Raw genomic sequence first — 23,015 nt, 5'->3', positions numbered from 1 at the left:
TTTATAAACCAAGTGAATAAAATTTATTCATTGATTGATGGGCCGCACGGTGGCGCAGTGGCACTGTTGCCTGAGTTAGACTCCACCATCTGGCTGGGGTGTTTCTAGGTGGAGTTTCTATGTTCTCTTCGTGATGCGTGGATACTCAGCTTCCTCCCACAGTCTACAGAAATGCAATTAGTGCGGTTAGGTCAGATATATGATTCTAAGTTGCTCATAGGTGGAAATGTGAGCGCAAACGGTTTTCTGTCTTTATGTGTTAATTGGAAGAGGATGGACATTAATAGACTGATATTTTTAACATTTTAATTCTTTAAGTTTAATTCTTTATAGACTTAAAAAAAACAGAAAGTGCATTTTATTGTTGTTCAGTTGTGTCATTTCCATGATCCTTAATGAGTCTTAAAATGAGTCAAGGCCAGTATATGTGAGCATGCTGAAAAAAAATAAACCCCCCAAAAACATTCACCAACAAGATAAACCATTACACAACCTGGCTCGTGTAACAAAATTCTCCTGCTGGTTAGAAATGAGAATCTTGCAAATGCTAATGAACAATGTGACACCATAAAACAACCTTCATATAAAAAAGGCTTGTTTTCAGTGAACCTGTGAATAGAGCCAGCTATTAAGTCATTCAGAGCTATACGTCATCTTAAAAACTTATGAAAGAAATTCCCAGGAGATAAATTGTAATCAAAACTTACTTTTGATAAATGACTGTCATATCAATCACCCATACACAAACCACAGCATTGTGTAGTTGGAGAAAAAAAGGAATTACAGAACTAGCTGTATATGCTCCTGATTTTGGTGTGAGCTGGTCAGGCTGTGTTTGGTCCTTCTGGTAAAAAAAGGTGTTTGAAATCGTCAGAGCTTAAAGAAAATAGATTTGCATCAAACTGTCTTTAGTGAGGCGAAAGTTACAGCAATACATCTACTCTGCCTGCATACACACATGTAATACAGGCACCATGTATAAAAATACAGCACATGTGCAGAGTGTTCAATGATGTATTCCCGATGTGTAAAAATTCATGTTTATCATGCTAACCTAATAGCATTTCAAAATTTCTGTATTTATTTATCTTTTCCCCGCTCACCCTTCCTTCCTCCCATTATTCCCCCAACCCTTCCACACTCTAAAACACTCCAGGAATGAGCCGGGAAGGCACGGCATCGGTGTACCGTTTCCAGTCTTTGCCATACTTGCTGCTGCAGCGGTGTTCATCGCGAACACAGCGGTGGACCAGCAAGATAGTCATGTAAACAATGTAGAAATATGGAAGTATGTGGCCGAAACCACACGAGGCACAATAGGCCAGAGAGCCCATCAGGTCACCGGTGTAGTTGAAGTGCCGGGCCACGCCCCAGAAGCCTGAGGTCAGGAGCTTGCTGCGGTGCATGCCGCCATCGGCGGAGCGATATGTGCACTCAATCCATGTTGGTTTGCGGCCCCAGATGGAGCAGGAGCCCTCTGTGCGGCGGAACAGATCCTTCTGGTGGTTGGTGGAGCGAAAGATGTAATACCCAACGAGGCCGAGCAGCAAGACGGCGAGGGCGTGGGCATCGGAGAGCTGGACTGGGTGGTACACCAGGTACAGACCCTGAAGAGAAACAAACGCATTCATTCTTAATGGAAGCCATCTGATTATCAAGGTAAGAGTATGAGAAAAGTAACACTGATGAAGTTTGATCTTGTGTGTTTTTGAGTGTTACCATCTATATATTTGTTACCTGCAGTGTGTAGAGGTATGGCAGCCAAACACAGTCTCCCCAGCCCAGATACCATCCAAAGTGGTCATGACAGATATCGATGGTCTTCAGGTACCACGCCTCATTCCAGAAGAAGTCCAGTACATAAATAGCCTATCAGAAGCAGAGGCTTTTTACTCAAATTGCAGCTTTAGACTTCAGTTGCTTCGATTTTCATCCAACAAAGGTTTTCTTTAAAGTCGCCCAAAACTAAAATAGCCTCAGTGAGCCAAAAGCTTCGGCTTCAAAGTCATATATGCTCAGTTTCAGGCAGGCTTCGTACTATTCCTAATACGGTCATCTCAGACACACAGCACTAAGTGTGAGCACAGAAGCACCGCCCACCTCTTGTTCAAACTCTGTTTATAAGGGAGAGTGACCTTTAAGAGAGAGGAACTAAATCAAAATCAGGCTGAGGATGAACTGAGAGGTAAAGTAAAGAGAGCTCAAGAATAAAAATGTCTTTCAGCATTATGGGTCCGCTTTAATGAAACATGTTGGAAATATATCATGCACATCTACACACAACCTTGACGTGAACATGAAGGATGCAATGCTCTGTTGTATTTTAAGTTTCACAGCATACGGTGGGTTAGATAAACTTGTTGTACTAGGATATAAACCCGGATATTGACAAAAAGTTTGAGATAGTAGAAACATTTAATTAAATTCTGAAAAAATAGAAATGTAAAAGAAAGAATTAATATTTACAGATCTAGTTTATTTCTATGTCAGCAATCGAAGGTAAGTTAAACCTGACCTTCTGTCATTGAACACAGTCTGTACCAAAGATCTGCTGAGTTGCATTCTACCACTGAAACAGGTGACACTATCTAATCTACTCATCAGAGGCTTGCTCAGGTTAATCAGTCCGCAGCCATAGTTCACCTGTTATAATATGACTGGGCTTTAGAGCTGCCAACAGAAGACTGCTGACCAAGGAGCACTGTGAAAGTAGGACACATCAGGGCTTTTCCTGCTTACAGGAATTCATGAGCATCTTGAGGAGGTTTTATCCAAAGCTCGATGAAAACATTTTTTTCCCCTTGGTTCATTATGATGTCAGTGAGTGCAAATACCTACAATATGGCCTTCTCAGACATACAACTAGTTAAAGCTTCTTTGAATAGAGGCAGCAAATCTGGAGCTAAAAAACACTCATTTCAGGGCTGCAACAAGACTAAATAAGAATGATTTTGAACCGTAAACCTTGCAAAGCCACTCTAGCAGTGCAAGTATAAAAATATCCTCTTAAATCATTCAACTTTCACCTGAAATTGCGAAAGAAGATTCATTTAATTTAAACCTCGTCTTACCTGCAGTACATTCACCAGGATCATGGAGTTGGTGATGTAACCGTAGAGTTCTTGTTGCTTGGCCATGTAGGACAGATTGATTAGAGTCCAGGCTACGATGCCGGGCCGGCCGTTGAAGAATAACTTGAAGTCAAACCACTTGCCTATGCGGGGGTTGAACTCAATACCCATCATGTAGTTATAGAAGATGTTCCCTGTGAACTTGCTGTATAGTCAGAAACAGAGATGGAAGAAAACATGTTCAAAAAGTTGCTTTAAATTTCTGCTCCTCCTACCTCAGTGACACGTGTGCATCAGTACTCACCAGTCCTCAGCGTTGGTGGGGAAAAGATGCGCTTTTATGAAAGCAAACGTGGACACAGCATAGCCCAGTATGTTAGTGCACCACAGCAGGGGGATCCAGTTGTCGAATATGATCGTGGGAGAAAACCAGTGGAAATAATGTGCGTTGGCAAACCACAGTGCATGAGTGATGAGCCAGCACTGCAGTCCATTGATCTCATACTTGTTAATCAGGCCTTGTGAACAGAGAAAAAAAAAGACAACTATTTCTACATACTGCTTTGATAATAAAAGCCAAAATCTATTAATCTTTTCACAGGCATGGGTATAAAACAGGTCCTCATAATTAAACAAGTGCTGTGGACTGATGAGTGGGTATATGTGTGTGTTAATCTGTTAATCACCAGCTGGGGTTCGTGCTCCTTCCTGCACACCACCAACATAGCCAGGGATGAACTTGTGGGTAATATCAGGAAAACACATGTACAGGAACACCTAAAGGAAAACACAGAGCATTTGAACTAAAAGACAACAGACAGTTTCTTTGAGTTACACTGCCCTCAAACTCCCCTGCTTACCTGGAAGCTCACCCAGATGGCATAGATCTTAGCAGCTGACCACGAGAAGGAGGGTGCCCGGGCCCAAATGGAGAGCAGGGTGGCCTCTCCTTGGTACAGATCCAACACAGGCTGGGTGATGGAGCACTCATACTGATCACAGGCCATCACAAAGTAGAAGACAATGAAAGGGGCAAAGCAAAGGAGGCCGATTACACTGATGAGGGAAAACCAGTCCACCTCCCTGTGAACAGATCATACATGCACACAGATACAGTGTGAAGACTTCAAGCTGAAACATTATTCACCTGTTTCATATTTCTCTAAATGTGAAATGTGAGTGCAGTACTCTAAACCTAAATACTTTGAGCCTCTCTTAAATAAGGGTGATAGGACCCCCTAGAGGTACTTTACGGTACTGCATAGGAAACTGAAGTTTATTTTGTTTTGGGGTTTTTTAACCTATAAACTATGTATTATGAATAATTCCTAAAATTAAACATGTATTGGTTAAACAAAATAATTGCTAAGATAAAACTCCATTTTAGTACCAATCAGAATAAAACCTGACTGATGGAAAAGGCAAAAGATTACGAGGAAGAATTACAACAAAATAAATCCATCTATCCATTCTCTTCCGGTTATCCTTTGCAGGCTCGCGGGGGACGTGCTTCATGACTTGGTTCCATGAAGCTGGTTTGCACAATAACAGGAAACTAGAACAAAAGAGCACCAAAATGGAATGCAGCTGTTTTTTATTCTCTTGCATTACACATGTGAAGAGTACAACTTCTACCAAACATCACATGATTCAACAAAAAAGGGAATTATGCAGTTTTTTTTGTGGATTATCATTAAACTTTCATTTCTTAGTCAAGCATCATTTCTGCAAGGGAAACCATCTTAGCCATGTCAGCTCTGTGGCTTCGGTAATGACCGACTGTCAGTCTGAAATCGATCAAAAACTGTTTAACGGACTGGCTCGAAATTTTACACTGACCTTCGCTTGCCCAGGTGATCAATTTTGCTCCTTAGCAGCTCATCCTTCATCACCAGCAGGTAAATATCATTTGACTGGTCTTATTGTAGATATTTATGGTCTCCAGGTGACAAATCCTAAAGCTGCAGTTATTGTCTCTAAATAAATTGATGGATCGATTCTGCACTGATGTACCACAGAGATGACTGCAGAGACTCGCAGACCAGCCTGGTTGTTAAACTGGGAAACAACAAAATGTTCCGTGCCAGCATACCTGACGACATATTTGCAGCAGGTGAACGTGAACTGTAATGAGTGCTGCTCTCCTTGTGTTTTCAGGGAAATAAATAAAAAAAAAATCATAGGATAGACTGACATTTATTTTGGGTTATACATAGTAATTAACAGCTTAATATTTCATCTAAAGTCATCATCAGCTCCAGTTTGTGACAATAATGTGTTTATGATCAAACACTTGTCAAAGTAACGACAGTCTCATTAGCCTCAGACATACATTCTGATTAATTTTTAATCTAACCACTTCCCCCTGGTGCATTACTCTCTGTTTACATATCTGTGTGTCTTCTCCCAGCTTTGTACCAAGGCTCATTTGTGTGCCATGAATATATGATGTGTTGATCAAACCGTTTATGATGCCATATCCCAATGACCCAGATAAGTCTGAAGATTGTGTTCTGAATTTCATGGACTTGTTTAACAAATTGTTCCAGGATGTTGCTGAAAAAGCGGTGTGTCAGTGTTTCCATTTATAGTTTGTGGAAGATTTCAGTTTTTTGGGTTTTTTTTTTTATAGTCTTAATCTCAGTAGAAATTTTCTGGCGGTCCTCAAACTTTACTTTGTTATCAAAAGTTAAATGCAACAGCACTTTGGTCTTAAAACTCAAGACTAAACTTGAAATCACTTACTGATGTCAGTTAAAAACCAACCAAAATACCAAGTGGTATTTAAAGACTCTTTCATCATCCTGTACATGAATGTAGACATGCTTACATTATGATCATAATAGTGAGATAAGGGTTCGACTGCAGCTTGTTTCAGATAAATAAATAAATGCAATTGCATGTGTAGAGAGTGAGGAAATAGTAGCACCGTTTAATTGAAGCGTTTTTGTTTTTAAATTTTAGAGCTTAAGACAGTTCATTTTTAAGGTCTGTGTTCTCCTGGCTTAAAAAATGCATTTCATGGAGTAATTAAACTCTGTGTCAAGACTGCTCTGTGTATATTTAAGCCAAACACGTCTATGCATTTTAACATTATTTCTGACTATATGATAAACAAAGATTATATGTTTTTAATGTCCGAGTAGATTGTTTGCAGGAAAGACTCTCAACAACTTTTTTAGGACTTTCTGAGAAGTTTGTCAAAACTGCCAAGGAAAATTTAGGGTGTTTTTTCAGTGAATTCGACTCACCACGCTCTCCCCCACTGTGCTAGCTGCTCCTTCTGTTCAGATCTTTTCCCATTGGCACTGTGCTGCAGTCGTCTCCTGGTGGTCTCCATGGTCACTGCTCCACTCAACTCTGGTGAAGAATTGTGCTATTAGTTTACAATCTGTTATCTACAAATGTGCTGCACTTTGTGCACCACTGCGGTAAGTCGGTCAGATACTCAGTAACTTTCACTGAATGTACCAGCAGTAAGTAACAGCCTGTTATTAACCAAACAGATGTTACCTTCCAGTTCACATATTGACTCTTTTGTGTGTACTTGCTGAACAAACCCTCCAGAGTCACAGTCTCACTGCAAATCTAATCATGCAGCTTACTCCACAGGCTGCACGTTTCTAAACAGATAATGTGCTAATTGGAGGAATAAAGTGCAAATCCTTGGAGATGTGCGATAACAGACAGACCCAACTCGTTTAACAGGAAACCTGATGGCATGAAATCTTTTATTCTTCTTTGCATCGGTTTCATTTTCGCTTCTCTCTTTCACACACAGACACAGTCACGTCTCCTCCGTGTCATGCATTCATGCACTGTTGCTTTACAGTAAACTTAACTGTAACCCATCCTAAGCTAAAAAAGGTAAGTACTAAAACTTACTTTCCAGGAATTTGCATTACCTGCACAAACAGGGGGCGGATCCCCAGAATGTGACCCTGTGAACCGCCCCACAAACATGAGTAACACAAATGCACACCGTTCTGCAGCACTAAAGCTACAATAACAATAAAACTGGAAAACTTCAGTTTAAAACACTTAAGGCTTTCATGTATATAGTCCAAACAAGTAAAAACACGCTGTTTTTAGCAGCTTCCTGTAGAAAGCTAAATCTGACGGGGGAGGGGGAAACCCATCGTTGTATAACGTAAACAAAACCTTTAATTTCCGGATTATGTGTTGATAGTATGATTGTTCAGTACATACGTCTGTCTGTCTTGCAAGATCCACTTCCCATAATGCAAACTTAATCTACCGTGTCCATACAGAAATAACTGCGTCCTTTGTTCCATGTACAGTGGATTTTAAAAAGCACACTCACAATTTATTCACGGAATACCGTTAAACACACGCTACACAAATGCACCGTGACCCACTCACCTGTAGATAACCGTAACAAATGAGGGACAACCTTCTCTCCACTCCTTTCCTCTTGCCCAGGTGTTGGTTATAGAATAACAGCTGGAGAGAGCTCACCGTTCAGTTACAGACTCCGCCTATAGCGCCATTAAGTTGTCAGAGTCAGCCAATGCCAATCAAGAGAAGGCGGGCACGGGAAGAGATTCTGATTAGTGATTGGGTGATGCTGACTGGAGCCACAAGCGCCTGATAGCGTCACTTGTGGTTGAATGGTTCAGAAAGACTAGACAACAAACTTCCGACACACACATTCTCTGCCCTTTGACATTTGAGGATTAAAAAGTAAATGTTTTTTTTTTTTTTTTAAATGTTAATTACAATAATACTCAAGATATATGTAAGAAAATGACAGACAATTATTCAATTATTGTGTTGACATCGATACACGACAGATTTGGGTCTCTTTTCAAGTAAATAACTAATAATAACTTTTAAAAATGTTTGAAAAGTGTTTTTTTAAAACTAATTAAAAAATTAAAGAAGAAAATAAATATGGTCATTTCAATTCCCAAAAAAGGTTGAGAGGCTGTGCAAATTGGAAGTAAAAATGAAGTACAATGACAAGAGAAGATACCAAATGTTTAAGTGCAGGAATTTTATAATTTCATTAAAAAAAAAATACTTGGTCATTTTGAATCTGATGGTAGCAGCATGTGTCAACAAAGCTGGGAGACCTACTGAAAAACAACTGGAGGAACATTTTGCCACTAAATAAGACAACAGATCATTAACATAACCAGTATAAAAATAGCATCTCAGAGGAGTTTATTTTTTTCCTTTTTTAAAGAGTTTCTTAGTAGTACAGGTACAGGTTCATCAATTTTCAAAAATAAACAAAAAGAAAAAAAATTCAGAGAATTAGATAAATCAGTATTGGATGTCAGTGATCTTCAGACACCTGAGGCAGCATTAAAACAGGCAGAATTCTGTCATAAAAACATCCAGAAATCTTTTTCTGGGAAATCCGTTTTGACCAGGATATATCCTTCAATGCACATATTAGGCAAGGCAAGGCAAGGCAAGTTTATTTGTATAGCACAATTCAACAACAAGGTGATTCAAAGTGCTTTACAGAGACATCAAATCAAATCAAATCAAATCACTTTTTATTGTCACATCACATGTGCAGGCACACTGGCACAGCACATGCGAGTGAAATTCTTGTGTGCGAGCCCCACAAGCAACAGAGATGTGCAAACACAACAACACAAACGAGCAAAATACAAGAATGGCCAACCTGAAACTAATAAATATATGTACAATATATAATAGTGTATGCATTTCTGGATGTGTATACTAAATATTTTCCTACGTGTGTGTGTGTGTGTGTGTGTGTGTGTATACACATTTTTACAAATTAAATAGTAAAAAAATAAAATAAAATAATAATAATAATAATAATAAAATATATAAAATATACAGAGTTGAATATGTGCAAAACAACAGGAACAAATAAAAAGCATGATTTAAAATTGAATAAAACAAGCAAATAAACTAACTAACTAATTAACAAACAAACAAACAAACAAACAAACAAACAACAGTATATAAAATCAAAACAGATAAAATCAGAACAGTAGATAAAATCAGTAGTTAAATGTAAGTTTTGAAATTTAAGCTTAAAGTGTGGATTTGGTGCTTTATTCAAATGCAGCTGAGAACAGGTGAGTCTTCAACCTGGATTTAAATAAACTGAGTGTTTCAGCTGATCTGAGGCTTTCTGGGAGTTTGTTCCAGATATAAGGAGCATAAAAGCTGAATGCAGCTTCTCCGTGTCTGGTTCTGACTCTGGGAACTGATAAAAGACCGGATCCAGATGACCTGAGGGATCTGGATGGTTCATACTGGGTCAGGAGGTCATTGATGTATTTTGGTCCTAAACCATTCAGAGCTTTATAGGCCAGCATCAGAACTTTAAAGTCTATCCTCTGACGGACAGGCAGCCAGTGTAAGGACCTCAGAGCTGGACTGATGTGGTCCACTTTTTTGGTCTTAGTGAGGACTCGAGCAGCAGAGTTCTGAATGAGCTGTAGTTGTCTGACTGATTTTTTAGGTAGACCTGTAAAGATGCTGTTACAGTAATCAAGCCTACTAAAGATGAATGCATGGACTAGTTTTTCCAGGTCCTGTTGAGACATCAGATCTTTTATCCTTGATATATTCTTGAGGTGATAGTAAGCTGACTTTGTTATTGTCTTAATGTGTTTTTCTAAGTTTAGGTCTGCATCCATCACTACACCCAAATTTCTCGCCTGGTTTGTGGTTTTTAGATGTATAGATTGAAGTTCTCTGGTGACCTGTAATCGTTTTTCTTTGGCGCCAAAGACTATTACCTCAGTTTTGTTTTTGTTTAGCTGGAGAAAATTGTGGCACAACCAGTCATTGATTTCCTCAATGCATTTACCAAGAGCCTGTACAGGGCCTCGGTCTCCTGGTGACATTGTGATATATATTTGTGTGTCATCTGCATAGCTGTGATAGTTTATTTTGTTGTTGTTTATAATCTGTGCCAGTGGGAGCATGTAGATGTTAAACAGAAGGGGTCCCAAGATGGAACCTTGGGGAACTCCACATGTGATACTTGTCTGCTCAGATGTGAAGTTACCTATTGATACAAAGTATTTCCTGTTTTCTACGTATGTTTTGAACCAGTTTAGTACAGTTCCTGAAAGACCTGTCCAGTTCTCCAGTCGTTTGAGTAATATGTTGTGGTCAACTGTATCAAATGCTGCACTGAGATCCAGTAAAACTAGGACTGACATTTTTCCACTGTCTGTATTCAGACATATGTCATTAAACACTTTGGTCAGAGCGGTTTCAGTGCTGTGGTTCTGTCTAAAACCTGACTGGAAGGCATCGTAGCAGTTATTCTGTTTTAAGAAGTAACTGAGCTGTTGAGAAACTGCTTTTTCAATGATCTTACTTAAAAACGGGAGATTTGAGATCGGCCTGTAGTTGTTCATTTGTGTCTTGTCAAGATTGTCCTTTTTCAGTATAGGTTTGATTACAGCAGTTTTTAGTGATTCTGGAAACACACCTGATAATAAAGAAAAGTTGACGATCTGTAACAGGTCTGACTCTAAAGTCTTTGAGACCTTTTTGAAAAAACTTGTTGGCAGGACATCTAAACAGCAGGAGGAGGAGTTCAGTTGACCTAAGATGTCCTCCAGGTCTTTGCTGTTAATAGGTTGAAACTGTTTCATGGTGTTTAAACAGTTTTTTGGTGGACACAGTACATATCCTGGATCTGCTGTTGATGTACCAATTGCTTGTCTAATTTTTTAGATTTTTTCAGTGAAGAATTTGGCAAAGTCATTGCAGGCCATGGTCGAATGAAGTTCAGCTGCCACTGGCACAGGAGGGTTTGTTAGCCTGTCAACTGTAGAAAATAAGACCCGAGCATTATGGCTGTTTTTAGTGATGATGTCAGAGAAGTAGGACCTCCTTGCATTCCTCAGTTGTAAATTATAATTGTGAAGTTTCTCTTTATAAATGTCATAATGAACCTGGAGGTTTGTTTTTCTCCATCTGCGCTCAGCTTTCCTACACTCTCTTTTTTCATTTTTCACCAGTGCGGAGTTTCTCCATGGAGACTTTTTCCTTCCAGAGATAACCTTCACCTTAATGGGAGCAATAGTGTCCATTACATTTAACATGTTAGCATTGAAGCTATTGACGAGCACATTGACTGACCCTCTGGGCAGGTCAGGTGTTAATGGGAAGACCTGGTTAAAAATTGCACTACTGTCTTCAGTTATGCACCGTTTTGTGATCACTGTTGTTGATATATTTGTGTGGGCTGAGATTTTACTTTCAAAGAAAACACAGTAATGATCAGACAGGCCCACATCAGACACAGTAACCTTTGAAATGCTCAGGCCTTTGGAGATCAGTAGGTCAAGAGTGTGTCCTCTATTATGTGTGGCCTCTGTTACATGCTGAGTCAGCCCAAAGTTGCCCAGAGTGTTACTCAGGTCTTTAGTCCCTTTGTCCTGAGGGTTGTCCACATGAATGTTAAAATCCCCAGCAATAATTACACAGTCAAAATCAACACAGATCACAGACAGCAGTTCACTGAGGTCATTAAAAAAGTCTGTGCAGTATTTGGGAGGCCTGTAAACATTAAGAAACACAACTTTGGATGGGGCCTTCAGCTGTAAAGCCACATATTCAAAAGACTGAAAACTTCCAGGAGATAGCTGCTTACATTGAAATGATTCATTAAATAAGACAGCAACCCCTCCTCCTCTCCTGCTCGCCCTGACCTCACTGATAAAACTATAGTTAGGAGGGGTCGTCTCGATGAGAACAGCTCCACTGTTACTTTGGTCCAACCAAGTTTCAGTTAAAAACATAAAATCAAGGCTGTGCTCAGTGATTAAATCATTAATTAAAAATGTTTTCCCAGCTAGAGATCTAATGTTTAATAAAGCCAACTTAAGTGTTTTAGAGGTATTACTTGTCCCCTCGTGTTTGGGAGCAGTCTGTGGCACACAAGGTATGTTTACTATGTTTAAAGATATTTTAGAGTGCAGCTCTCTGTGTTTTGACCAGGCCACATGTCTCCTTCTGTCACCTAAAAGTACAGAAATTTTAAAACCTTCTAGTAAACAGGGTCCCAGCTTCTCCTGGGAAAAGTCATCACTGCCATAATCCTCACAGCCCGGACCCTTCACACATCACGCATCAGACTGCGGAGACAGGGCATGAAGAGGAACTAAGGGGGGCGAGGCTGGGCAATGTGACTTCGATTGCTCTGTTGAGGGTGGGGCTCGATGGCGAACCTTTGGCCGCTCTGGTGGGGGATTTATGGGGGACAAAAAGGGATTGGGACGGGGGGTAGATCTGAGCCCAGCATTGACCCGCTCCATCATCTCCTCAGTGAATTTCAGGTGTGGGGAGGAGGGAGAAAGGGAGGGGGAGGAGGGTGATGGCCTGTCAGGGGTTTGGGGGACTGGGGAAGGTCGTGGTCCCTTGTCCTGGTCGTTGGTGTTGTTGAGAGAGTTGGAGGCAAATAGGGACCCCTCTTCTTGCCTTAGATGTCTCTCCTTTCTGAGGCTCTTCCTCAGATGCCATGGATGTCTCTCCTTTCTGAGGCTCTTCCCGGGTGGGGGCAAATGGAGCTCCTCCTCAAGGTTTCTGCTGGGCTTTGTCTGTTCTTGGAGTACTGTTTGTTCCTCTTTATGAGATAACTCCTCGTTTATCTCAGCCTTGGCACCAAGCACGGATGGATGACGTATGGAATAAAACAAGTTGGAGGTGAACAGTTTCACCCCTGACTTGTTAAAATTAAATCCATTTGCTTTGAACAGATGCCTGCGTTCCCAAAAAATATTAAAGTTGTCGATAAAGTGCACTGAGTGGTCAGCACATGCTGATATAAGCCATTTATTCAGTGTAAACAACCTGCTGAATCTCTCGTCTCCTCCTCTGACCGGCGGTACAGGTCCACTGATGAATACAGCTGCATTCAGAGAGTTTACAGTATTTAATAATCCAGTAAAGTCCCGTTTCAGAACCTCCGACTGTTGTTTGGACACATCGTTTGACCCTGTATGCAGAACAATGTTTGTCACAGTTGGATATTCATCTGCAATTTGAAGAATTCTCTCCTTCAGGTTGTTGACCATATCCTTAGAAAAGCAGAGGACTTTAGTGTTCTTACCGCACATCCTTTGTACATCCTTTACGGCAGAGTCACCCACAATCAGAGTTTCAGGCCTAGCCTTTAGCTTTCCCTGTGGCCTTTCACTTTTCAACAGATTTTCAGACCTTATTTCGCTGCTTTTAGATGGATGGTTGTCCGATATAGATCCAGGGTCCTTTGATAGTGGAGCAAAACTGTTCTGCAGTTTCACATTCAGTTGTTTTGGAGGTTTGTTGTTAACCTTCCTATTCACGGTTGTCCAGTCCTGTTTCCTCCCGTATACAGGGGTAGAAGAGCTTCTCTGTCTCGTAGGAAGTGAAGGCCAGTCGGTTTCAGAGATTTCAGCTCGCTGTGCCCTGCCTGTGATACGTCCTCCCCCTTCCAGGAGACATGATTTATGTCTTGGTTTTGCACCAAGACAGTCTAAGGGGGGATTATCACTTGAGGATTTATAATAATGCACAGAGTCTACTTTCTTGGTCATGTTATCTGTGCTCCTTAGCTGTGTACTAGCTTGCTCATCGCCATTGTTTTGAATCAAAGGCAAGGTTGTTTCATTTCCACACAGTCCATTTACCTCCACGTTTACTTCTAAGCGATGAATTTTTGTCTCCAGTACTGCAATCTTCTGCAGGAGGCTGTGGTAGTCATCTGTGGAGAGGGAAGGCATCTTGTTGCTAGTTAGCCTAGCGGTTAGCACCTTTCCAGGCTATTGAGGCTGCTCGGTGCCCAGACGCTGTAATCAGGCTTCAGCTGTGTCTAGGCCACAGACACACGGAGCGCTGAGGATAAGGTAACCATAAAATGTTGCTGTTTCTGTTAAGAACACTCTAGTCCTAATGATCTACAAGTGTCCAGAAGTTATCGCAGGTAAGCTCACACGGAAAAAAGGGAAAAAATCAGCGTAAAAATCAATAAAAATCAATATAAGAAGCAAAGCATTCAAGAGCAAAGAGATTAAGCGTGAGCAAAGAGATGAAGCATATATTAAACAAATATGTAAGACTGCTTTCTTCCATTTGTGCAACATCTCTAAAATTAGAAATATCCTGTTTCAGAGTGACGCTGAAAAACTAGTTCATGCATTTATTACGTCTAGGCTGGACTACTGTAATTCATTATTATCAGGAAGTCCTAAAAACTCAATTAAAAGCCTTCAGTTAATCCAAAATGTTGCAGCAAGAGTACTGACAGGGACTAGAAAGAGAGAGCATATTTCTCCTGTTTTGGCTTCCCTTCACTGGCTTCCTGTTAAATCCAGAATTGAATTCAAAATCCTGCTCCTCACATACAAGGTCTTAAATAATCAGGCCCCATCTTATCTTAATGACCTTGTAGTACCATATCACCCTATTAGAGTACTTCGCTCTCACACTGCAGGCTTACTTGTTGTTCCTAGAGTATTTAAAAGTAGGATGGGAGGCAGAGCCTTCAGTTTTCAGGCCCCTCTTCTATGGAACCAGCTTCCAGTTTGGATTCAGGATTCAACATTCATGTATGCATGTACATAACCCAGCCACTAGATGGCAGAACTCAGCTGTTACATACATAAATATTACAGAAAACATATACCAGTGCTATATAAACTCCAACTAAACACAGAGACACATCAGTCTGAGTTCAGAATGCATTCAGAACTGCCACCGAGTGTATTCATACATGCACCTTATTGTCAGTGCTGTGGAGGGGACTCTTAACAGGACTAAATCTTTGGGATATCTCAAAGAGCGTCTAACTTTCCCATATGAGTCTTTATTGCTAACATAAAATTCAGTGGTCTACCTCCCCCTATATGGCCAAGTGGTATTAGAGGTATGAGTTGTTGCTGTTCTTTTTCCCAGTCAGCCAGCTACAGCAGCTGTAACCTATATTAAACATCTGAGGTCTACTAACCTTCCAAAAAGCAGGCCCCATCTTCTGAATATCAAAATAGGTTTTTTTTTTTTTTTTGAATAACCGGTATGTCTCATGTAAGCCCCTAGATCTGATGTTTTTGCAACTAGAATCATAAGTGTTCCTCAGGGAAATAATGGGAAAAAACAATGATTTACTTTTAGATATTGTTGTATAAAGATGCTACATGATCGCATCATTTAACTGCCCACTGTTAACTGTTTGGATCATTTTTGAACAGGACTTAACACAATGTAAATCCTAGATCTGATTTCAGAATGTGAAAACTAATATAAGCAAACACAATGATAGTAACAGTAATTATTAAACGCTGCAGAACAGGAGAGTCCTGGTTATTTGTCTATCTACTTTTGCAATCTGAACAGCTGATGAGGGGCATTTTCTGATCTGAACCCGAGCTGTGTTTTGTTATTGGACTTCTGTGCAAATCACAGTTTGTTCGAACACCTTGTTCGAACATAAGAGTGTCCCTAGTGCACGTGGCACCAGGAAGCTCTAGGCCGCAGGTCGATGATTGATTTTGTAATCGTATCACCAGACCTGTGACCATATGTTCTGGACACTGGGGTAAAGAGAGGGGCTGAGCTGTCAACTGATCACCACCTGGTGGTGAGTTGGATCACGTGGCGGGGGAGGACGCTGGACAGACCCGGTGCACCTAAACGTGTAGTGAGGGTGTGCTGGGAACGCCTAGCAGAGGCCCCAGTCCGTGAGATCTTCAATGCACACCTCTGGCAGAGCTTCAACAGCATTCCGAGGGAGACTGGGGACATTGAGTCTGAATGGACCATATTCAGCATCTCCATTGCCGAAGCTGCTGCATTGAGCGGCGGCCGCAAGGTGGTTGGTGCCTGTCGTGGTGGTAATCCCCGAACCAAATGGTGGACACCAGAGGTGAAAGGAGACACCAGGCTGAAGAAGTAGTCCTATCGGGCTTGGTTAGCCTGTGGGACTTTGGAGGCAGCTGACAGGTACCGACAGGCCAAGCGGAATGCGGCTCGGGCAGTGGCTGAAGCAAAAACTCAGGTGTGGGAGGAGTTTGGAGAGGCCATGGAAAAAGACTTTTGGACTGCCTCGAAGACATTCTGGCAAACCGTCAGGCGTCTCAGGAGGGGAAAGCGGTGCTCCACCTGTGTATAGTGCTGGCGGAGTGCTGCTGACTTCGACTGAGAAAATTGTCGGGCGGTGTAAGGAATACTTCGAGGACCTCCTTAATCTCACTGACATGTCTTCCGAGGAGGAAGCAGAGTCTGGGGATGAGGGGGATGACCTGCCAATTTCTGGGGGCGAGGTCACTGAGGCAGTTAAACAACTCCTTGGTGGCAGAGCCCCTGGTGTGGATGAGGTCCGCCCCGAGTTCCTGAAGGCTCTGAACGTTGTAGGGCTGTCCCTACAATGTTGCTAGTCGAACCTCGGATACACGAGGAACACTGCTGTTTTCGCCCTGGTCGCAGAACACTGGACCAGCTCTTTATCCTCTCAAGGATACTTGAGGGCGCATGGGAGTTTGCCCAATCAGTCCACATGTGTTTTGTGGACTTGGAGAAGGCATTCAACCGTGTCCCTTGTGGTGTCCTATGGGAGGTGCTGCTGGAGTATGGGGTGCCTGCCTGCTATGGGCCATTCGATCCCTATACAACCGTTGCAAGAGCTTGCCAGCAATAAGTCGGACTCATTCCCGGTGGGTTATGGGCTCTGCCAGGGCTGCCCTTTGTCACCGATTCTGTTCATAATTTTTATGGACAGGATTTCTAGGCGCAGCCAAGTGGCGGAGGGCTTTCACTTGGCCTCAGAATCTCGTCTCTGCTTTTCGCAGATGATGTGGTTCTCTTGGCTTCATCGGGTGATGGCCTCCAGCTCGCACTGGAACGGTTCGCAGCCGAGTGTGAAGCAGCGGGAATGAGAATCAGCACCTCCAAATCTGAGGCCATGGTTCTCAGCCGGAAACGGGTAGAGTCCCCACTCCGGGTCAGGGATGAGTTCCTGCCCCAAGTGGAGGAGTTCAAGTATCTTGGGGTCTTGTTTGCGAGTTATGGTGAAAGGGAGCTGGAGATTGATAGATGGATTGGTGCTCCGGCCGCAGTGATGCAGACGCTGCACCGGTCCAAAGCTCTCAATTTACAGGTCGATCTACGTCCCTACCCTCACCTATGGCCACAAGCTGTGGGTAGTGACCGAAAGAACGAGATCGCCGATACAAGCGGCGGAAATGAGCTTCTTCCGAAGGGTGGCTGGCCTCTCCCTTAGCGATAGGGTGAGAAGTTCAGCCATCCGGGAGGGGCTCAGGGTAGAGCCGCTGCTCCTCCACATCGAAAGGAGCCAGCTGAGGTGGTTTGGACATCTGACAAGGATGTCTCCTGGGCGCTTCTTGGGTGAGGTGTTCCGGGCATGTCCCACCGGGTGGGGGGGGCAGACCCAGGACACACTGGAGCGATTATATCTCTCGGTTGGCCTGGGAACGCTTTGGTGTTCCCCCGGATAAGCTAGAGGAGGTGGATGGGGAGAGGGAGGTCTGGGATCCTCTGCTTAGGCTGCTGCCCCCTCGACCCGGCCCCTGATAAAGCGGAGGAAGATGGATGGATGTTAGAGATTCCAGCAGTGCATCACCCTGTCCATGCAATCAGCACCAAACACAGATCTTCTGAAGCTATTTAATAACAATAAATAGATGGGGCTGCCTGGGCATGAAGTCACTCTACACGTTCAAACACAAGGTTGTAAGTTTATTTTGCAGTGTTTGGAGGACTAGAAGATAAAAGAACTCAGTCCTGATTTTGACTCTTCTGCAAGTGCCTCCCTGATGAAAAGCTCTGTTTCTTGTGTTAACGTCTCAAATAACCCCCATCTTTCTCCTTTTCTTCAGTTTCGTTTAGTGGTCTCTAATACTTGCTTCCGTTTCATGTAATTCCTCCCTTATCTCCCTCTGCGATTTCCTACATGTTTGTTTTTCACCAGTTTTCTGTTTCTGTAGTCCTTATTCTCTTTCTGTCTTTCCTCTCCTCTCTTCTATACTCTTTGATCAGGTGCCTTGTTGCTATGCTGTATCCAGACAGTGTGATGTATCTGGGCCAAGCAGCAGTCAACAAAACTTCACAATGGCTGTCTCTGAGAGAAAGAAAAGGTTTTGTGCTGTTGGTACCTTTTGTTACCTTGTGAAAGGTGAAATTTGATGTAAAAATGTGTCAGTCTGCTCTCAGGGAGTTCAGTCATTGAATACTTTTGGTTTTCTGTTTTTGGATTCCTGTGGAAATTTCACATTGTTTCATAAGGAACAAGATATATTAGTAGGCCAGGATCACATATTAATGAATCCCAGTCAGTTAAAATTACAGCTGTTGTTCTTGTTATATCTTTTTTTCCTGCTTCTTTTTTTATTTTTCTTTATATTTGTTGTTCATGGCTGTTGTTTACTTTTCATTGACTTCTGCCTGCTCCACTCTGTGTGTAATGAGAGGCTCGCACATAAAGGCTTTGTGAGGACATTCACTGACATTAATGTATTTCGAAACCTGTTAGGTGTCAAACCCTCATAACCTAAAATTGCCCATTATTGTATATCATTTGTTTTGTATTACTTTAATAACTGGGAATGTTTTAATCCATGTGTTAAATGGACCAGAGATGCATATGCACACACATTAATCTCCTCCTTCTGATTGCCTGGATGTGATGCAGGCTCATCAGCTGGGTAGACCATTAAGATGAAATGTGTGGCACATGTTTTTTAACAATGTCCTTATCTGGGTCTAGATTTTACTTTTTGTGACATTCAAGCCTCTGTTCCCTTTATGATTCATGGATTATTCAAACTGAAAAGGTTAATATGAATATGAAAGTGCATGGAGGAAGGTCTGTGCTCTGTTTCTGCGTGTTTGCGTGATTATTATAAAAAGAACTACTGGCAGTGGTGGCGTGGCACATAAGGTGCATGGGTGCTGGGCCTGGGGGTGGGGTGGGGGTTTGTCTCATTGCCTGACATGTTTTACTCTAATCGGATCCCCTGGGAGAGTGCATGTGTGGGTCTATATGCCTGTATAATGTTCTGAATTTATGAATATTGTTTATACGTGTGCCACTCTCGATCGTGCATACTCTGTGTACAACTGTGTGCTCGCTGTGAGTGTGCCAGTGTCTTCTGCATGTGAGGCCCATGCTGCATCATAGACACAGTGCAACATAGCTCTTAAATTATTTACAAATAAATGAAAGTGAAAAATTAATGAGAGCAGCTTCTTTCTTCTGTTTGTCCTCCTCCTTACCCCCACCCCTGTCCTGATATAAATATCCTCACGCCCTCCAATCTCCTGCTTAGTCTCACTATCATTGTCATTAGCACAAAAATTCAATACTCAGCTTATTCTTATTACTGTATATCTGCAAAAAATGTACATACAAATTAATTTCAGAATGACTTTAAGCTATGTGTCTCCATCCATTCATCCATTTTCTTATGAGTTAATCATATGAAAGTTCACAGGGACAACCTGTCCCATTGTCTCAGTATTGCTCTTTGCTAATAATTTAAATAATATAATGTATCCACAATACATTGTCTCATGTACTTTAGCTTAAATCTGTCGTATCGTATAGGAAAATTGATAAAGCCTGCATAGGTAAAAGCACTATCCTGATATATTTAGAGCCTCTGTTGGTAGTTTCAAGTAGTTTCATGATGTTCAATAGAAAACCAGTTAGAATAAAAAAGAAGGCTATGGCAGGGTATTCTTCACCATCTGATTAACAAGTTGCTAACCTATGAGTGTACAGGGTCCCTTAATTCCTTGGTTATATATCTAATCCTTGCTAGTGGAGACCAGTTACAAAAAATCAAGATGGCTGTGGTGAAAATGGACAGCTTGAGGTGACAAATGGACTATATCACGGTAGCTACATCTGTCTTTCATATACTTACAGATCAATTTTTGACCAGGTCAAGGTCACGGTTTGATTCAGAGATGGCAGTGTAAGCAGAGAAGCCCAGACCTTTTACATACATGCATTTTCAGCACTCAGAAGATGCTGCAGTGAGGATTTCCTTCATTCTCCTGTCCAGCTGACTACTAAAAGTCTAATGAATTTTAATAATTACAAGTCTTCTCTGGAAAAGCATAGTGGCCTGTTTCTCAGTGTAGTATTGTTGTCATTCTTATTTTTCACTTCTCTGACAAATGAACTTTTATTTATTTATTTATTTACTTATTTTTTTATTTATTTTTTTATTATTTAGACTAAAAGTTTGTTTAAGACCATTAATACAAGCTTTAATTCAAGGTTAGGCTTCATTTGTAACAGGAACAAAATCATGATGTGACCTGAAATTCACATATATTTGTGACAAATCAGTTTTACAAAACAATATAATTACTTGTAAATACCACTTTGCAATGAAGTAGAGAAAAACAGAGATTTAAGTAATTTTGTTAAATAAATGTTACTTTTGTATTTCATGCTAATGTACGTAACATGTCCGTATAATAAACATGTAGATGTAATGAAACAAACCCAAAGAGCATCCCATGGGGCCCGAAGAAAGCAGCCCAGATGGGCTTCGTGAGGAGTCACTTCACAATAATTTATTTACAGAAATTCCAACACTGATGACGTCTGATGACAGATTCTGATGTTTGTGAAAAAATAGGTCACATCAACACAGATGATTTGCTGTTTAAATTTATCAAATCACACCGGGAGCTTAATTTGTGTTGGGTTACTGAAGGGACATTCAGTGAGTGCAGCATGTTTTTTAACCTCAGCTGGCTCAGTAATGCAAGCAGAAAAGTCAAATGTTTAAGGAGACCATGCTGTCCATGCCCAAGAGATAATGTGGGAGCAGAGCTAAGTGCATTCCCTGGTTTGTCAAAAATACAACCCAAGAAGAATCAGCCTGTCCTTCATCCAAATTCTTAAACACGTTTTTTTAAGATAGCAATTAATTAGTCTATAACAAAGCCAAGACAGAGACGGACAGCCCAACACAGTCATATGCAAGATACCAACGACATTGAATATGCTGCCAATTTACTGTGTTGAGCAAACTGGAGTACGTGAGAAGAAGAAAAAAGGAAAGGTGATGGCCTCTTGAGGCTGACTCTAAAGGGAATGAATCCCCATAGAATCAGTGTAGCAGAAATAAACATGTTTACAGCCTGGTACAAAAAACTGTTTTGGTCTCTGGAGCTAACTGTCACCTTTGCAACAACAAGTCTTGCAAATGATAATGTAAGCTGTTTGTGCCTAGCCTAAAATATGACTTCGAGCCTTTCCATAACGAGCGCCCCCTACAGGTGACCGGAGACAATGCAACACAATATGAGGTGGTTTCACAAAGGCATGATAATTTATGATTAACATTTTATTAACAAAGTATCTTAAAATGAACATCACTCAGGCGCATCACTCAGCAGGTACAGATAAAGACAATGGCCATCTTGTTAAAAGGAAACGCCCCCAAATGCTGAGAGCAGTCATGGAACCAAACGATGGATGTACAGCTCGCCTCATCACCTGCAGCCAGCTGAAAATAAAAGTAAGTTTGTACCAATAAAAAGTAGTTGCCTACATGGAATTTTGAAGAATAAAGTAATTCTTGCAAAATATTATCAATCTTTTGAGCTCCACAGCCAGTAAAAGTGCACTCCTGCCTTCAGTGCATCTGAAGTAATGTGCTGATTGTAATTGAAACTGTGAGTCATCATGTTTGTGTCTAACTGTTAGCTCCACTGAGTAAAATCTTGAGGAACAAGTCACTACATTTTTAATGACTATACAGTTAACCGATTTAAGAACTGAAACACAACAGTCACTTGCCAGGAAAAGGTATGGAGAGCGAAAGACGCCTGATTGTGTTGCTGCAGAAGTCTTGGCAGAAGAAAACACAAGGTGCATGGATTTTAATTATAACCCTCCATTTGGAGTTTGCAATGGTTTAAAATCAAGGAAGTGGCCACTCTGATAGCTGTGGAAGATAACTGCCAGCTCTGAACGTGACCTCTTTACTTAATATTTCTGTTTCTGTGTTTTATCCTGGTGATATTTGTGATCTTGAATTTTGGATCACGTCTCATTATTAGTGAGCCCAGTACTTTTTTTTCTTTTTCTGTTCATGCACCTCATGTTCATATTCTGTGAGCCTTTCCTTAAGAACATCTTGATTTTCAAAATTGCCAAAAATACTTCCAACTTCCTTCATGTCAACATAAACAACTGCAACATTAAAATACTTGGATTTGAACCTAAATTTATTGACTGTACGGTCAAATTCTGTGAATCCACTGAAAACATGAATTTACATTGTTTACATTTCCCCTCTCTTGATTAAATCTTTATGATGCTGAGCTCATGTGTGCCTGCATGATCGCACAATGTCGGCACCATGTTAATTTTGTAAATAGTAAAATCAGTGTTCAACCCTTCTTGTTGTTAAAATGTGAAAATGTGATCATGCTTAACTGTTTGCATACATCTGCACAGGCTTGTGGCAGATACTGCCTCTGTATGACAACATGTGTGTTCTTCAGAGACTGTTGTGTGTGTGTGTGTGTGTGTGTGTGTGTGTGTGTGTGTGTGTGTGTGTGTGTGTGTGTGTGTGTGTGTGTGTGTGTGTGTGTGTGTGTGTGTGTTTCTGCGAGCATATTGTTCATGTGTCTATGTGCATCTGTGTGCGTGTATTACTGCATATTGTGACGTATGCGTGTGTGTTTAGTCTGTGAGATGCGTCAGTAACTGGGGCAGAACTGATTGTTGCTGATGGCTGAAGGCAAGAGCAGACCTACATTCTGCTCTGCCATACAGAGGAGGAGGAGGAGGAGGAGGGTGATAAAAATTGGGGTCTTTTCTGTGCTCCTCTCCCTCCATTATCCCCTCTCCTAATATATCTCCCATGCTTCTCCTTGCCCTCTCCTCTACATTCCCTACATTTTTTTTCCTTTTGCCTGGTGTGACACTTGACAGTCATATGGTCT

At 41.4% G+C, this 23,015-nt stretch overlaps 2 protein-coding genes across 2 annotated transcripts; both read right to left on the bottom strand.

Annotated features, from left to right (window-relative positions):
* Positions 1-292: 292 nt before the first annotated feature.
* dhcr7 (7-dehydrocholesterol reductase) lies at positions 293-7,571 on the bottom strand. The gene is made up of 8 exons (XM_086302036.1): positions 7,455-7,571; positions 6,323-6,431; positions 3,932-4,154; positions 3,758-3,848; positions 3,376-3,589; positions 3,072-3,276; positions 1,738-1,869; positions 293-1,607 (listed from the first exon to the last, which is right to left on the bottom strand). Exons 2-8 carry the CDS (start codon positions 6,409-6,411, stop codon positions 1,143-1,145), a joined length of 1,419 nt encoding a protein of 472 aa, XP_086158162.1. The 5' UTR covers positions 6,412-6,431; positions 7,455-7,571; the 3' UTR covers positions 293-1,142.
* On the bottom strand, positions 6,953-14,085 carry LOC147338545 (uncharacterized). Its single transcript, XM_086297608.1, has 3 exons — positions 13,159-14,085; positions 12,356-13,044; positions 6,953-7,012 (listed from the first exon to the last, which is right to left on the bottom strand). The coding sequence occupies exons 1-3, from the start codon at positions 13,808-13,810 to the stop codon at positions 6,953-6,955; spliced, it is 1,401 nt and encodes a 466-aa protein (XP_086153734.1). The 5' UTR covers positions 13,811-14,085.
* Positions 14,086-23,015: the final 8,930 nt, after the last annotated feature.

This window comes from Aulonocara sp. 'chitande type north' Nkhata Bay, linkage group LG1 (genome assembly GCF_057382095.1).
Source record: "Aulonocara sp. 'chitande type north' Nkhata Bay isolate Kocher_YH1m ecotype deep benthic linkage group LG1, A_spYH_male_GT1.1, whole genome shotgun sequence".
In the NCBI taxonomy this organism is placed as follows: Eukaryota; Metazoa; Chordata; class Actinopteri; order Cichliformes; family Cichlidae; genus Aulonocara; species Aulonocara sp. 'chitande type north' Nkhata Bay.
The sequence above is the reverse complement of the archived record's forward strand: the minus strand, read 5'-3'. Positions and strand labels throughout refer to the sequence as shown.

What these genes read in the sequence shown, in the direction of transcription:
- dhcr7 (XM_086302036.1), bottom strand. Translation starts at nt 6,411, where the DNA reads ATGGAGACCACCAGGAGACGACTGCAGCACAGTGCCAATGGGAAAAGA. An exon ending in GCACAGTGGGGGAGAGCGTG is followed by an intron (nt 4,155 to 6,322) that starts GTGAGTCGAATT and finishes ATCTGTTCACAG; the next exon opens with GGAGGTGGACTGGTTTTCCC. An exon ending in CATACCTCTACACACTGCAG is followed by an intron (nt 1,608 to 1,737) that starts GTAACAAATATA and finishes GTTTCTCTTCAG; the next exon opens with GGTCTGTACCTGGTGTACCA.
- LOC147338545 (XM_086297608.1), bottom strand. Translation starts at nt 13,810, where the DNA reads ATGCCTTCCCTCTCCACAGATGACTACCACAGCCTCCTGCAGAAGATT. An exon ending in GGATGTACAAAGGATGTGCG is followed by an intron (nt 13,045 to 13,158) that starts GTAAGAACACTA and finishes TTCTGCATACAG; the next exon opens with GGTCAAACGATGTGTCCAAA. An exon ending in CTGAGGAGATGATGGAGCGG is followed by an intron (nt 7,013 to 12,355) that starts GTCAATGCTGGG and finishes GGCGGTTCACAG; the next exon opens with GGTCACATTCTGGGGATCCG.